The sequence below is a fragment of the Rhipicephalus sanguineus genome, chromosome 1 (genome assembly GCF_013339695.2).
Source record: "Rhipicephalus sanguineus isolate Rsan-2018 chromosome 1, BIME_Rsan_1.4, whole genome shotgun sequence".
In the NCBI taxonomy this organism is placed as follows: Eukaryota; Metazoa; Arthropoda; class Arachnida; order Ixodida; family Ixodidae; genus Rhipicephalus; species Rhipicephalus sanguineus.
In genome coordinates, this window is record NC_051176.1 from 330820455 (window position 1) to 330835338 (window position 14884).

The following is a 14884-nucleotide window of genomic DNA, read 5'->3' on the forward strand; positions in this document are numbered from 1 at the left end:
AAATGGTGGTGGCACTGAAGCAATCTGCATCGCTGCTCTTCTCGTACCACCGATGTGTGCATGCCACAACTTATGGTATGACTCGGCATGTGTGCCTGCTATAATGGCAACGTGGAATTTCGTCTAGACTCTCATGGTGAGCAGTCACACTACTTGCCGCTCTCTTACATGAACTGCTGCAGTTTAATTGTCTAGCTTCTCTTGCTACTGGTTGAGGGCGCGCACATGCCAGGCTTTTATGAGTATGGAGGTCCCGTGATGAAAGTGGGAGGTGACACCAAGGGGCAGAAGGAAGTTACGTATTCAGTAGGAGCAAGGAGCACCTTGCTCCTACAGAATATGTAAAGGGAAAAAAAAATGTGGTGCTTACATAAGGAACTGAGCACATCTTCATCAACTGTCTCACTTCCTTGGCAATCATCCTGAGCTTTTCAAAATTGACCTGTGGATGAAAAAAGGCATGGCAAAAATAGGTTACTGCTCTGGTGCTCAACAATTAGAGATGAAGTGAAGCTCACACACATTACACCAGTGTAATGTGTGTGAGCTTCTGGCGCATTCTGGCTACCACAGCACATAATCGCACACCGTAACTACCATTCTTTTCAATGTAGACTGCAAAATAATTTAAAAGGTGCATTTTTATTGCAATGAAGAATAAAGCTCATGCTAGCTAGACATACAATGATGTACTATCAGCAGTCGATCAAAAATCGCAAGTACATCTATGTATTATAGAGAGTTTCACATCAACAGCAGTGGCCTTCGAGATTAAATAAATATAAGCCAATGCAGTGGTGTTGATATCATGGTGACGTGGACTTAGAAGCATCATCAACTCTCCCTTCCCCATTTGCCCAATGATAAAAGCACATCAGTGTAAAGAGGGAGGCTAGGGGTTCTGAAGCACCCTGGAAAAGCTGGTGGGGTTCACCAGGGTGACAAAGTTTAGGCTATGATAGTACATCTTCCTCAGAAACACGCAAACATGATCAAGCATATGTTTATCGAGCAAGAGTCTGCAACAGTACTTAAAGAGCTTAATTAAGGTACAGATACTGCATAGTGTGAAAAATTAGCCTAATTCAGGTTGTTGACAAGAAAAGCAAAAAGGACAGTGGCCAGTGTCTGCCCTGTTTACTTGTTCCCTTGTCAAATAACTTTTCAAAAGGGTACCCACTCTGAAACACAATACCATCGCTGTGTGCATCCATTACCTGTGCTTAGCTAGGACTAGTAGCACCTTCCAGAGCATCCTTTAAGAACCAGTAAATTTGCCAGCACTGAACCAGATTTTAAAAAAATGTCATCCTACTAAGCAAACTTCCCTATTACAGTAAAACCTCGGTGATACGAATCTCGCGGGGTTACCAAAAATATTCGTATCATCCGAAATTCGTATCACTAGAAAACATGGAGAATTAGTATGTGACAAAAGAAAGTTGGCCTATGTTTTGATTCAGTGTTTCCCAGGGCTGCAGCGACGTCATGAACAGTTCTGAATGATTGCCAGTAAGGTTTTTAGACGTCAACGATCACACTTGTACTCGTAAATATACGATGCATGAACGCGTATGTAATGAACCAGATGTGTTAATTGTGCCCCGTGACCGCTAGTAGCCCCTTCCTAATCTTACGACGCTTTTCTGCAAGACACCAGAGTACTGCGGCGAAATAGACTTACGAAGCGCTTTGCACACGACAGAGGCTGAGCTCCTTCGCCCAGACCGTCTGCTTCGTCTGTTAAGGTCTTCGTCCCCCTTTAATGGGACTTCATGACGGTCCCGCAGCCTAAGTTTCAGTCTTGTTTCATATAGAATGTCTGATTGCGAGGACATGGCTGGCATCGACGTGGCGGGCACGTGTTACTGCTGCCTCGAGCATAGGAGCACGCGGCGTCGAAAAAAAAAAGCGCGACGTCAACGTCTTCTCTAATCATAACGCGAAGGCGCCTAAAGGCCTCTAAGATTCGCGCGCACTATCTGGGAGGCAACGAAGCACGGTTGATGGTCGCGCAGCGCATATATACCCGCGCCCGCTCGTGACTGCCACGTCTTTCGCGACAGCACCTGTTCGTACCTGCGCGCTAGTGTACGTTTGTATCAAACATCGCGGAATGCAAATCTGTTCGCAACAACCGTACTCCAATACATTGCAGGCTAATGGGCCTTGGCAGGGACCACAGAAAAATTCGTATGTCCCCAATGTTCGTACGAGCCTTGATCGTATCATCGAGATTTTACTGTACAAGCATAGCACTGTTGGCATTCCTTAAGACAATTCAATATGACTGACTACATAACAGATATTAAATTAGCAACTAATTACTGAAGCTCACACAAAACAACATATTACATACCTCCTTTTATTTTTTGGAATATAATATCGAGCGTCTTGTGATTACGTTGTGTGAATTTTACATTTTTAGACAGTCCATCATAAGTCGTGCCTGAATGGGATACGTAGAGCGCTGTACCATTGCGCATAACTGCCACTTTCCTGGTTGGGTACCACATGATGCTGGGACAGCTGCATGCATGACCTCTACAGGATACTTCTACAAGGGGATTGAAAGTGCCACCTGGTGGCTCTGTCTTGCTGCTTTTGTCACAACTAGTCCTAAGGAGACCTCTTCCAGCATCTATTTTCCTTGAAATGCTTGCTCCTGAAACAGCTTTTAAACTATGTACATGTTCTAAAAGTCTTGCACTCTGTTGATTGGGGCACACTCACCAGATTGTCCACAATGGTGTCATTCCCGAAATGAATAAAAGAGAGGTCCTTTTTGACAATTGGATAGAAGGGTATCTAAAAAGAAAACAGTGAACATTAACCTCAGAAATCTGCAGTGTAAAATTCTGTGTCACTTATTTCGTTCAGACAGCCTGAAGAAAGATTCAGTCACGCAGTTGGGCATGCCTTCAGTGGTAACACTTCGTGCAATAGACTGCTATTGCACGAAGCTTAATTCAGGGTGATGAGATATTCAGGGTCACAAGTTATTTAACCACTACAGTATACTAAAACTGAAAATATTTTAGTTTACCAAGAAAAGACAGAAAGGCTGAACCGGTTAAACTTACAATTGGTGGTCTGGTCTGTTCACTGTTGATGAGGTTACGGTATTTACACATGTTTCTTGAAGGATCCATTAATTCTTGGAGATCCTGAACAAAGAAAACAAGATTAAAGAAAATAAAAAATTTCACACAATGTGAGTCTGTGAGATCATTTGTATCTTGTGAAAATATGACTGACACTCATATAAACATTGGTGAACATTTAAAAAGCTAATAGCCCTGCCAACCATAAAATTTGAAAATGCAAAATTTACGCAAAGTCACTGCATGCATGTCACTGACCAGAGCAAGCATACAACTTTTTTAAGCCCATTTATACCTCTGCCAATCTCAGCCCTGAACAAGCAAGACTGGCTCTGAAACATGCTAGGTTGTTCACACCGTTTGGTTGAGTCACTTATTTGGATTCTGCAACTGCACCTCTATTGTCTGTAAACTGCTAATGTCGATTGTAAACAAGCTGCGAAAATTGCGCACTTTACAAAGAAAGTGTAAAAGTTGGCAATTATGACTAAGATAAGCACACAAAATTTTCAAGATAACTGTTATACACACACAGTACCGAAACATGGAGGAAGTCGCATGCTGGAGTTACAGCTGCTAACACATACCTCAAACATCTTCTGGTACTTGGTCGGCAATTTATCCCACGTGGATCGTAACCGCGACACTGCTCCATGACCCAAGCCACTCAGAATTGCGAACATAGAGTTGAAATTTTTGCACTCCTTGCATTGTCCTGATAAAAAAAAAATCAAACAGGAGAACAACAATTTTAGATCTGTACATTTTGGGAGAGGCACATAAAGGAATGTTCTGCCTTTGCACAGCATTTCCTTTGCAAGTTATACACACGAGCACACAACAACTGCAGACAAGCTAGAGTCACTGAATGTAGCCAGTGTTACTCGATCAGAGAGCTGCTGAAATGTGCACTAAAGGCAAATAACAATTGAGGCTACATGGACAGAATACTTGATACGTCAATATTATCAATAAAATGCCAGCTGTGCATTTTTATTCTTGGAGAAATTATCTTTCTGACGTTAGCACAGGTGGTGCACAAACTTGCATCCCAGCGACATTTTCCTCCAATAACAGCCACCAATCTCAAATGCTACGCTTTAGAGTACTATGAGCACCACATTCAATAGCGGGACCAGAAAGCATCACGGCTGCCACGTTGAAGGCACCTTTTAAAGATGACGCGGGCAGATGAATAGTTTTGACTCCCAACTTGGCTATTTTTGTTGATGTGTAGCGTTTAGTCAGCCTTATTCAATCCCAAAATTTATTGAAACTAAGTACATGTAAGAAAGAAATGCTGTGTCCATGTGATGCTGTCGGCTAGCTTTCTGGTCACGCTCTTGCATTTTAGGTATGTTTCAGGCAGGAAAATGTAGCTCTGCCTGTCTGACAGTAAAGGGTGGCCGTGCAGTATTCAAAGTCATACTCTCCTATTGGGGGCAGGCAATTTGGATTGCACTAGGTGTATATGTGGACCCTCGAATTTCACTTACATGAAGCATTTTCTTGGCACGAAACAAGCATTCAGAGGTTTCTAGAATACTATTCTAACACTGCACGTCAATTTAATATTTGACTGTAGAATTTACACTGCTCATTCACCAAGAATGAAACAACTGTATCTGTTCCCTCTCTAAACAAAGGAAACAAAAATAAAGGAGAGAAAAGCTGCAGCAGCAAACTTACTTGCCACCTTAACGAACTGCTTCACTGTCTTCATTCTTCGGAGGGGGTTAGTCTCTCCACAGATTTCAGAGACCACCCAGAACATCTCGCGGTTAACAAGCTGTAAAGCAACAACGCAGTGACTAATGTTAACACACAAGGCATAGCAAAGGAGGATAAGAAAAAACCATTACAAGAATAATCATGGTCTTGAGTGAGCAGGAATTTAATATATATGGTACATAAAAGTCAGTACAGAAGTATACAACACAACAAAGGCAGGTGTATTGAAATAAAGCAACACAAAGATGGAAAGCTGGCCAAGTTGGTTTGGACACACAAGGTAAACTAGCATTGCCCTCATCTTCTGTACTAGCCACTTTAAAGGCAAAGCCACCACTTACCCTCTATCGCATAAAGCACAGCAAAACCAAATTGAAAAAGAAAAGGAGCAACAAACCTCTGCAAACATGGCCAGCATAGGTGACCCATAAGCAGACTTGACTTCAAAAAGGTCATCGATGTACTCGGTGGGCTCAATCTGGCGGAAGATGCTGAAGTCCTCCAGCGTTAGTTGTGTTGCCACCTCCACACTGTTCAGCTGAAGAAAGTTCACTTGGCTCTCGCGTAGGAGTTCCTGTACAAGCAAACGAAAAGGCAACCGTTTATTCAGAGACAGGAGATAGTCAATGGAACTTAAACTTGAAAGGATTATTTGCCAGTCTTTTCAAAAGCACCTGCTATGCATGGAGACCACCAAGTTGAATACATGTTACCGTACAAACAAATAAAGCCTAGTGGACTCGCCATCTTACACTCTGTATTTATCACCTGGTGCATATTACATGACACAAATAATCCGCCGACAAAAGGAGGTTTCACACAAGCCTACCTCTAATATACGCTCCTTAATAGGTACACACAGCAACGAAACCTTTGCGGGAAACAGTATCTCCAAAGAACCAGAATTGCCACTTAGTCTAGGAACATGGCCTACAATTAAACGTTTTACAACGGTTCTTAGGTAGAACAGCACAAAAAACGGGAGAGTGAACACACAGGGCAGCGCTGTCCTGTGTGTTCACTGTCCCGCTTTTTGCACTGTTCTGTCAAAATAAAAGTTTTAATTTACTGCAGTTTTTGCAACATGCACAGTTAAACATCATCAAAGTAGATGCATCATGTGTAATGGAGCCGAAAATCACATTTGCTGTAGAGCCCACGTCGTGTAAGCATCTGTTACTGGCTCTACATTCCTTAACAAGTGAAAAGGCATTAAACGGAAAACTTGCACGCTGCTGCACATTTACAGCCGTCGACCGTGTATTGGGACTATACGGGAATCACCAAAAAGTCCGAATAACCCAGAGCCCGAAAAAAAGCAATCACCTGAAAAAATTACGTTTACTCTCCTACTTGTCAGAAAAACTTCTCAATTCGTGACTGTACACACACGCACTTATGCGCAACCAGCTCAGCCTGCATATTGGCCAGTGTGTGACTATCGTTACATGCAGACAAGAGGGTTGTTAGGGCACGCATTAAATCTGCAGTCGATGGCTGTGGCAAACATCCACATCGGTGTCGCTGTGTAGCGACACGAGCCATAGCATGTATCATGTGTCTGCTTCTTAACGACTGAGCTTCTCTTCATACAACTCGACGCAGGGCCCGATGGCATTGTCAAAGTTGACGAGCTTTTCATCTGACAAATAACAGCTGTTTTGTTCGCCACTCTGAAAGTCTGGTAATTGCAGTGCTTTTCATTGGTCTCGATGGCTAAGATAGCACGGGTGCCGTCAAAGCCGCTTCGTATTACGTGACGACTGAACAAGATCGTGTGGCAGTTGACCATGCCTAGCTTAACAAACAATTGATAATGCAAATGCTGAGCACTGACTCAAGCTCAGAAAAAAAAATTGTTTTGGGCAACACCTGTGATCGGTCAACAATATTGTCGCTATCTCAAATGGTTGCTTAAAAGGGTCCCTGCAACACTTCTCGAACATACTCAGAATTCACTGCAGAACAGTAGCCGAGGCTCTTGCGAACATGTGAGACAAATACATAGCACTGCATGGCGCACGGAATTTGCCCTTTTATTTCACGGAGAGCAGAAAATGGCTCGCTCTCCTCTCGGCAAACTGAAACGGTCACAGCCAATGGCCAATTTCGTGATGCCGAACGCATACTCGGTAAAATTTATATTGGTAGTTTCAAGTTCAATAAACAACAGATATAAATTTATCTGACTTCGGCAACACCGAAGTAAGCCCTTTTAGTACTTCCCATCTCGATCAATGGTCGTATGCTTATTTTGTTTCTTCCAATGTTCATATGAGGCAGCATGCGGCTTGGTAAAGCCTGTGCTATTTCAAACTCTACGGGCCTGAGTGGGTCGCTTGCCTCACACTGAACACACTACCACAATACTTACCGATTCATATCGTCAGTTCCAAATCCCCGGCATGCTGGCCAAAGCGCGCTTTCTCTGTTATGTGCCTCGCAAGCTAGATGCCTTGGCAGACATCGCTTGGTGCTTAGCTAATTGAAACTGCTTCAAAATGCACCATTTCGGTTTTGATACTATCAGTCAGTCAACCTGATGCAGTACACTGGTGAACACAAGGTACTTGCAAAGCTTGGCCATACTCTAGAACAACCATAGTGCGGTAACGCCAGAAGTGCTTTTGTGAAATGTCAGCAGTCATAATGGCTGCCACAGATGTTCAACCATAACTGAATATATCTTTTTAAAAATCAAATATTGTATTTTCAAACAAAAAGTTTCAACTAAAAAATTTGCACATATTGTATTGACATCCAACATTTCCAAGATTTCCTATACTCTTCGTTAACGCAGTAGAAATAAATTCTGCCCAAGCACTGAAACATAACACCTTCTTGATCAAATAAAAATACGGAAACGAGGTGCTCACTGCAGCCATGTCGTCAGGTACAAGGGGGTCTGTGGAGGCATTGTTGCGCAGGTAGTATCGGCTGCTGAGACCAATCTTTTCGGCCAGGTTTTGCATTTGCTCTGGCAAGCGGCGTTGCTTGATTAAGCCACCTTCTCCAACAGACACTTCACACAATGAGTAGAGGCTGCAAACAGGACAAAAACAAGAAAGAAAGGGAATGTCAAAGTTGGAGACATTGCACAATTTTAAATTTAATTGTGTTGAACACATTGAAACTGCTCAGTGAGTCACAAGGGACAATAAGAGAGGGAAGAAGAATAATTTTGACACTTTGGTTTCCTTAATGTGCATTCATACATGGTAAACAAGTGATTTTCCATTATGGCTCCATCAAAGTGTGGCTGCTGCCATTTATAATCGGACCTATTATCTCATTCTTGGCAACACATTGCTGTAGCAACTGGCAGCGGCTGGATGTTGCACAAAGCTAACAAAGCAACATACTAGTACATAGCTGCAAAACCTACAGCAAAAACCATTTCTCTGATTGCAAAATTGTGACGGACTGCACAAAACAGTGTCCAGGGTAGCATAAAAGATGCATGGGTGGATTAGTGTCAACCCTGCTCATCTATCACTTCTACTAGTAAGGTATATAATCTGTCAGTGCCAATGATTCAAGAACCAGCGCAGCAATAGTTCCTTACCTGCTAGAGTCTGTGATGCCAAACTCTCGAAGCGCCAGCATCACTACTTCACGTGCCGTTGTTTCCTGCAGGAATGACAAAAATAAAGTGTCAACCAAAACTTTACACAATCATTGTTTTCCCTTGATGCAATATACATTCAACACTTGATAAATGCAACTGCTAAACAAAAGAGAGTGCAAAAAGAAAAAGCAAGAAAATGCCTCCACGAATTAATAAACGAGTCTGTCTATCAAGCCTTTAATGAAGTAATGTCCAGTAATGCTGCAACCACAGACTATAGAAGCAAAAAGCAGCAAGAAGTATTCACCACTTCGTGTATTCAGAGATTAATTTTTGATATCGGGGGTGCTATCATGTGCATCAAAATCTCAACACACGTGTTTTTGCATTCTGCCCCTCCCATCGTGCAGCCATTACAACCTAAAGCTGAACCAGGAAGATCAGCAGCTGAATTCCATAGCTATTAGATACCACGTCCAGTGAGGTTTTACGGGAACATCAGGGGAAATGACGACAGAAAGCAGCGGCACGCACCCTATGAATGAGCAGGTATTTGCAGGTCTGGTCTGCTTTGTACACCTTCAACACATGCTCGGGAAAGTCGCGGCCAGGGGCGTCTGCCCCTTCGCAGTGGGGTGTCACAATGAGCGAACTCAAATCGGGGTTGCTGTGACTGTGGTACAATTGGCCTGCTCCAGTGCCACAATTTCCTGGTGTGATGGCATGGGCTGGAGACGAGCCGCTGCGACCAACCCGATGGTTGCCACAGCCAGAGCCTACACTTGACCCACTGTGCGTAGAGTAGAGGCTGTCATCAGAACTGTTAAGCTGGGACTCCCTGTAAAGATAAAAAGTGGAAGCTCTCAAAATTTTCTAATTATTTCATTCGAAAGTATATTAGTGCCACCTTTACATACTAGAACAGTTTCCCAGTGCCAGAAGCACAGGAATACAACATAACGTTGCTGTATGCCCTCCCACCTTCTAGCATCTGGTGTGTGGCACTGCATTTCAACAAAGCAAGCAGAACTGCAATTATAATTATTGAGAAAAAACTGACAATGTTCAACCTCATCTTTGTATAAAGGTATCAGCAATGATATATCCATAAAGGTACTTCTGGCTTCCATTTTTCAATGGGAAGAGTCATGCAATACACAGTTACTCGTGCAGTGTGGGTTGAACAGTGCTCACAATACCTCCACCAGCCCTTCTATTCCTGTCTGTCCACTGTATTCTATCAGTACATTAAAGCTAACACAGGCACCATAGATGGAACCTCAAGGTCTTCAGTATGTCCTCTGCATACAAGAATTGACAGCGCAAACTCACACATTGAGTGTCTTGGGGATGAAGTTCATCTTGGCCAATGCTTTCTTGAGCTTAGCCCGGTGGCCTAGTGTCATGAATCCTTTCTTATCTTCCTTGCAGGCTACATCCCCATTTCCTGTACAAGATCCCGATGAGGACACAGCAGCCGCTGGTGCTGGGGATCCTGCTGCAGATGAGTGCTGGCCACCCCAGCCAACCCCAAGTGGTAAGCCACCAACACCAAGTGGGAGCCCAACTACATCACTCCACTCAAGGTGCGACGAAAGCCGGAGCCGTGGATCAGGCTGCAGCCGCAAAATCTCGGAGCTCTTGCGACCACGTGGACGCATGGCCTTTTCTGGGTTATTCAGCATCTCCTTGAACTCTGGATGTTCCAATATATTTTCAATGTTTTTTTTTATTAGGTTAGGAGTAAAGAGAAAGGGGGAGGGAGGGAGGGAGAGAGAGAGAGAGAAAAATGCATCAATAATGTTACACATTCCCGAGCAGACTACAATGCTAAGAGAGCCAACAATAAAACATGACACTTTCAGTTCATCTATTCGATGGCACTACTAGAGCCATGTAAAGCAGCAGTTACTATGCTCTGTTACAAGGCTGACACTGGTGTTTATACTGAAGCCCTTTCGATTTTCCTACACTCCAACACAGGTGATGGAGCCATCCTTTCATGAATAACATGTATGTATCCTTTCAAAATGATGCTTTATAGTTGATGTTAGAGTGTCTGCTTGCCCTCAATATCCGGCTTGAGTGCTGCGTCTTTCACAATCTTTCGGATGCTGCCAGAACATGATTAGCCAAAGGTGCCCTAACTGTAGTTCAGTTTCATAGTGGTGCACAGTCTATGAGTGCCATACAATGTGCTGTATTGAGTGACCATAAAAAGATCACTGCAAGAAAAAAAGAAAGCATGCACAGCAAAGGCATGTTTACCGTGCAACCTTTGACAGCACTCCCACGCAAAACCACCAGTTTCACAAAAAAGCCACTTTGTTGTCCCCACTCTGCTATATTCTATTGCCACACACTTTGAAATGTCAAGATATTACAACATCAATAGACTGCAGCTCATTGCAATTCATTGTGGCTATGAAAAAATGTTTAGTACTTGGCTAAGCACAAAGATTTCCTGCGCTACTCACCAAGAAGATTTGACCTGACAGTGATGCAGAGGTGCGTTGCCTTCCTCAAAATCTCCATGGCCTGATTGAATGACATGGTAGCAAAACTCTGGCCGTTCACTTCCAGGATCTCATCACCGCGCTTGAGCCAGCCGTCCTCAGACTTGGAATTAGCCTTGTCCACTTTGGCCACAAAAATAGCGTTGCCAGTTTCGTAGCCTCCAAGAATTTGAAAAGGAAGCTCATCGTCCCGCGATGACCTCGCCAGGGTCACAACCCGTGTGCGTGCCTTCGTTGCACATGCTATGTTCAGCAAACGCAACTGTGCATGCATTTTCTGCAAGGAGATAATAGAAAAGTAGGAATTATTATTGTTATTCTTTTTTAGTTAAGAAGTCCTCAAAAATTATGTGCACAGCCATCTCCTCACACAGTGCACGAGAAAGAGACCTGCAAGGTTCCTTTTCTCATGTACAATTTCGTGCAATTATTGTGATCTCTATGCAAATAGCAAAACTTCAGCTAGAACCTATTAGCACAAAATGTGGTGCAAATCATTGCTGTCACACGGAGTGCAAAGAACACACACGAACAAGTAAAAACACATATGGTTTACCATAATGCTTCCCCGCTCATCTGCGTCCTTTGCACTGTTACAAGTATAAAGCAACTGACAGTACAGTAGTTGAAATAAAGAATACAGAATATGGATACACAGTTTTTTCTGTAAGGACATAATTTAAATGGCAGCACAAGGAATACACAAGACCAAAAAGAGAAAAGGATGATGAAACACTGAGTTCCAAAGTAATATTCTCCGTGGCCTTGTGCACTGATTGCACATCGTTTCAAATGGTATGCCTTCCAAACAACTGGGCAAGAGCAGGGTTATTTTTTAAAGGGATACTGAACAAAATTTTCGCCGCCGAGATAAATGGCCCACTTGAAAGATTGGGTGCTGAAATTTGTTGAAACAACCTTCATTTCAGCCAGAGACTAGCAGAAAATAATGAATTTAATGCATTTTTCGCAAATTGGCGCGTCTAGCGGCCGCGCCGCGAACAAGTGACGCGAAACTCGGCGGATACTGACTCGCCAACCGTGCTCGCTGCAAAATCGCTTACCAATCGACGTCGCAAGCCGCCACCCGCTGCCGTGAGTCTCTCTCAAAACGTGTTCTCACGGTCGGTGAGGTGTTCTTGAGAGGAGAGGTGGAGAAAGGGAAGTGGCAGGGCAGGAGAGAGTGTGCCGGTTGCCCCCCTCTTGCTGGAGCATTCAACGTCACGGCTGTCGACAAGCGCACTTTCGTGCGGCCGCCGCGCTCTCACAATCCACTAAAAATACGGCCAACTGCTCGAAATTACGTGAAATAAACGCTGTTTATAGGAACAGTCGTGTCGTCCGAGTCGAATGCAAGTGTTTTCGTAGCTTTTTCAAATTTTTGTTCAGTATCCCTTTAAGGACATTGTTACTGTAAGCACTGTACAAAAGCATCACAGGGCAACTGTGATGACTTTGCATTGTCAGAAAAAAACATGACAGGAAAAGAGATAAAGTAAAAGATAAAGTCAATAAGTATTGTCAAATGCAACAATTTGTCAGGCAAGCGTAGTCATGACTTAATACGGTGCAAGAAATTTACCACAGTTGAATTAGTTTAAGACAACATTGCACACAGTGCTTGAAAATTATTCCCCGAACGTAAGGACATGGCACAGCTTCTGAAACCAAATAAAGCGAGCTCTCACATTTGCTTCGAGGCACTGCTCAAATTGCTCCAAAAACTCCATCATTTCTGGATCCGTCTCAAAATCGGTGAAGTGGTTGTTGACCCAAAGAAGTACAACCCTTGTCACCTATAAGTAGAAGGAAAATGTGTCAGACAGAAACCTGCAGGTCATCTGGAAATGTACATGAATTCCATGAGCTTAGCTTTAAGGCTTTCACATATGCCTACAAAAATTCCTGCTGAACAGCACTAAAAGATTACAGGCACAGCCTTTAGATTTTTTTTTAACAGTCAATCACTTACACAGCTGAGCAGCATGATGAATGCTACCATTCCTCATTTTCACAAGATGTGTGCACAAGTTGTACATGCACTTGTTACAAAGCTTGCAGCGGTCACAGCAATGCAACACAGTCATAATTGAAACAATATATGCAAGAAAGGTTTTCCTGGACCAGGTAACTACACTGATCCAGTGCATTCCATAAGGCGAGCACACAAGATGGTGGGATATCAACACCACCAAAAGAAGGCAACATGTTTGAGCCCGTTCATGGGCACATAGTTGCAAAGTCACCAAACCACACCATCCTTGACCAAAATTATGTTAAATTTCCTAGTAGGTTCGAGGTCACACTGTGCGCAAGGTCATCGAAGCAGTGAACAGATGATTGTCAAATGATTTAATTAATTGAATTCGTACTTTTCTTTCCTTTCCAGGACAGGATGATAATTTTATGGGCTCTTTAACCTGCCGAAAGGTAACACAAGTGGTCTCTCAAAGCTTAGATAAGCAAATGTAGTTATTTCACTATAGTTGCAGTTACTTTCAATAATTTATAGTTTTCCTGCCGTTTATGATAACAAAAAAGGTCTTGGTCAAATCAGCATTGATGTTCATTAAAGGTGTCAGCAAAAATATTAAACCAGTTGTGCATAGTTTTGCATGCATCCAACTATATTCGGGACGAACATTTTTGATGATCACTCCCAAGTTGGTTTTTAAAAGGAATGAAGGTGATGTGCAACAATGTAGAAGGGACTTCATCAGGAGGTTAAGGGGCTCTGACTCCATGTGGTTTGTTAAAGTGTCCTTCTGACCCAACGTGATCCAGATGCTTTGCCTTATGTCACATACCCGTTTCAATTTTCAAAGCAGGGAGCCAGACACACTCCATAACATGGCATGCCTGGCTAACAATCTACTGGTGCCACTACAGCCAAAAGAAACAGGCCTGCTGTCTTCAGCTTCTACACTGCATTTCAGCAGTGCAAACAGAAGGTCAGTGACATCAACACCTTCGTCACATTTCAAGGATGACCAACGTGCCTGGCTGTCATGCATGTGAATTAAATGCAATTAAATCTGCCACATTTTCTCTATGTGCTCGGGCAATTACAAGTAGCAAAGCAAACGCTCAAACTTCCAACATGAAATATAAACCAGGAGTTCAAAAACCTTGAGAAAGAATCCCTCCAGTCTTCACAGATGCCAGTGCTGGTAAACAAACAAAAACAACGACAACAACAAAAAAACACCCACCTTATCCCTCAACTGAGGGTCATTGAACCATGAGAGGAGCTTGTTGCAGACCACCATAGAGCTTGGAATGAATGTGCGATATGTCAATAAGAAGTCTTCTATGTAGCCTGGGTCAAGTGCATTCTCTTCAAACAACTGTGCCAACAGTCGATCCGGTGTCCCCTGTAAGCACATGCATAAACACTGAACATGAGCACCTACTGTGAATTAAAATAAGGTGAGCATCCAGAACTCATTACTAATGCCATGCAGTGAACGTACAGTGAAATGCATCCTTTTGCTAAGTACTTTCCTCCATTGATTTGTTACTGCAAGAACACCTGAGCACAACTCCATAAGAGTGCGTGCAGAAGTGTGTTTTTATAATGACAATGTGCATACCCTGATAACGATGTGCCCTTCTCTGCTGCCAGAATCAACAGTTCGGTGCTCAGTGACCAAAACCACACGACCATCTTCCTCGAGCTTTCGTGTGTTCTCCTCGCTGCGGTGAAGAATGCGACAATAGTCGCCCTGGGCAATGCACACAAACTGGCAGTCATCCACTCTCGTGCGCATGGTGCCTACGTGGTTCATCTTGTCCATGGTAGGTGTGATGCCGAAGCTGAAAGAAGCAGCACCACAATTAACTGCAATGGCAAACTAGAACACACTAAACTTCAAAGATAGAAGAAGCTAGCTGACACTTTAACAGCCCTTATCAACACATTTTTTCTTGGCAAGAAAATGATCTTTATTTTGAATGCTTGCCCC

The 14884-nt window shown here is 43.2% G+C and overlaps 1 protein-coding gene across 8 annotated transcripts in view; it reads right to left on the reverse strand.

Annotated features, from left to right (window-relative positions):
* The window catches only part of LOC119379545 (rap guanine nucleotide exchange factor 2), a 493626-nt gene that overhangs the window by 20162 nt on the left and 458580 nt on the right, over positions 1 to 14884 (reverse strand). For all 8 annotated transcript variants that reach the window (XM_049412009.1, XM_049412010.1, XM_037648837.2 and 5 more), the window contains 14 exons: positions 14513 to 14735; positions 14132 to 14293; positions 12608 to 12715; positions 10881 to 11196; positions 9736 to 10099; positions 8938 to 9241; positions 8401 to 8465; positions 7712 to 7877; positions 5233 to 5409; positions 4794 to 4893; positions 3692 to 3819; positions 3084 to 3167; positions 2734 to 2808; positions 371 to 442 (listed from right to left, as the gene is read on the reverse strand). In XM_049412009.1, the coding sequence (XP_049267966.1) occupies positions 371 to 442; positions 2734 to 2808; positions 3084 to 3167; positions 3692 to 3819; positions 4794 to 4893; positions 5233 to 5409; positions 7712 to 7877; positions 8401 to 8465; positions 8938 to 9241; positions 9736 to 10099; positions 10881 to 11196; positions 12608 to 12715; positions 14132 to 14293; positions 14513 to 14735 (2344 nt within the window). The remainder of the gene's footprint in view (positions 1 to 370; positions 443 to 2733; positions 2809 to 3083; positions 3168 to 3691; positions 3820 to 4793; positions 4894 to 5232; positions 5410 to 7711; positions 7878 to 8400; positions 8466 to 8937; positions 9242 to 9735; positions 10100 to 10880; positions 11197 to 12607; positions 12716 to 14131; positions 14294 to 14512; positions 14736 to 14884) is intronic.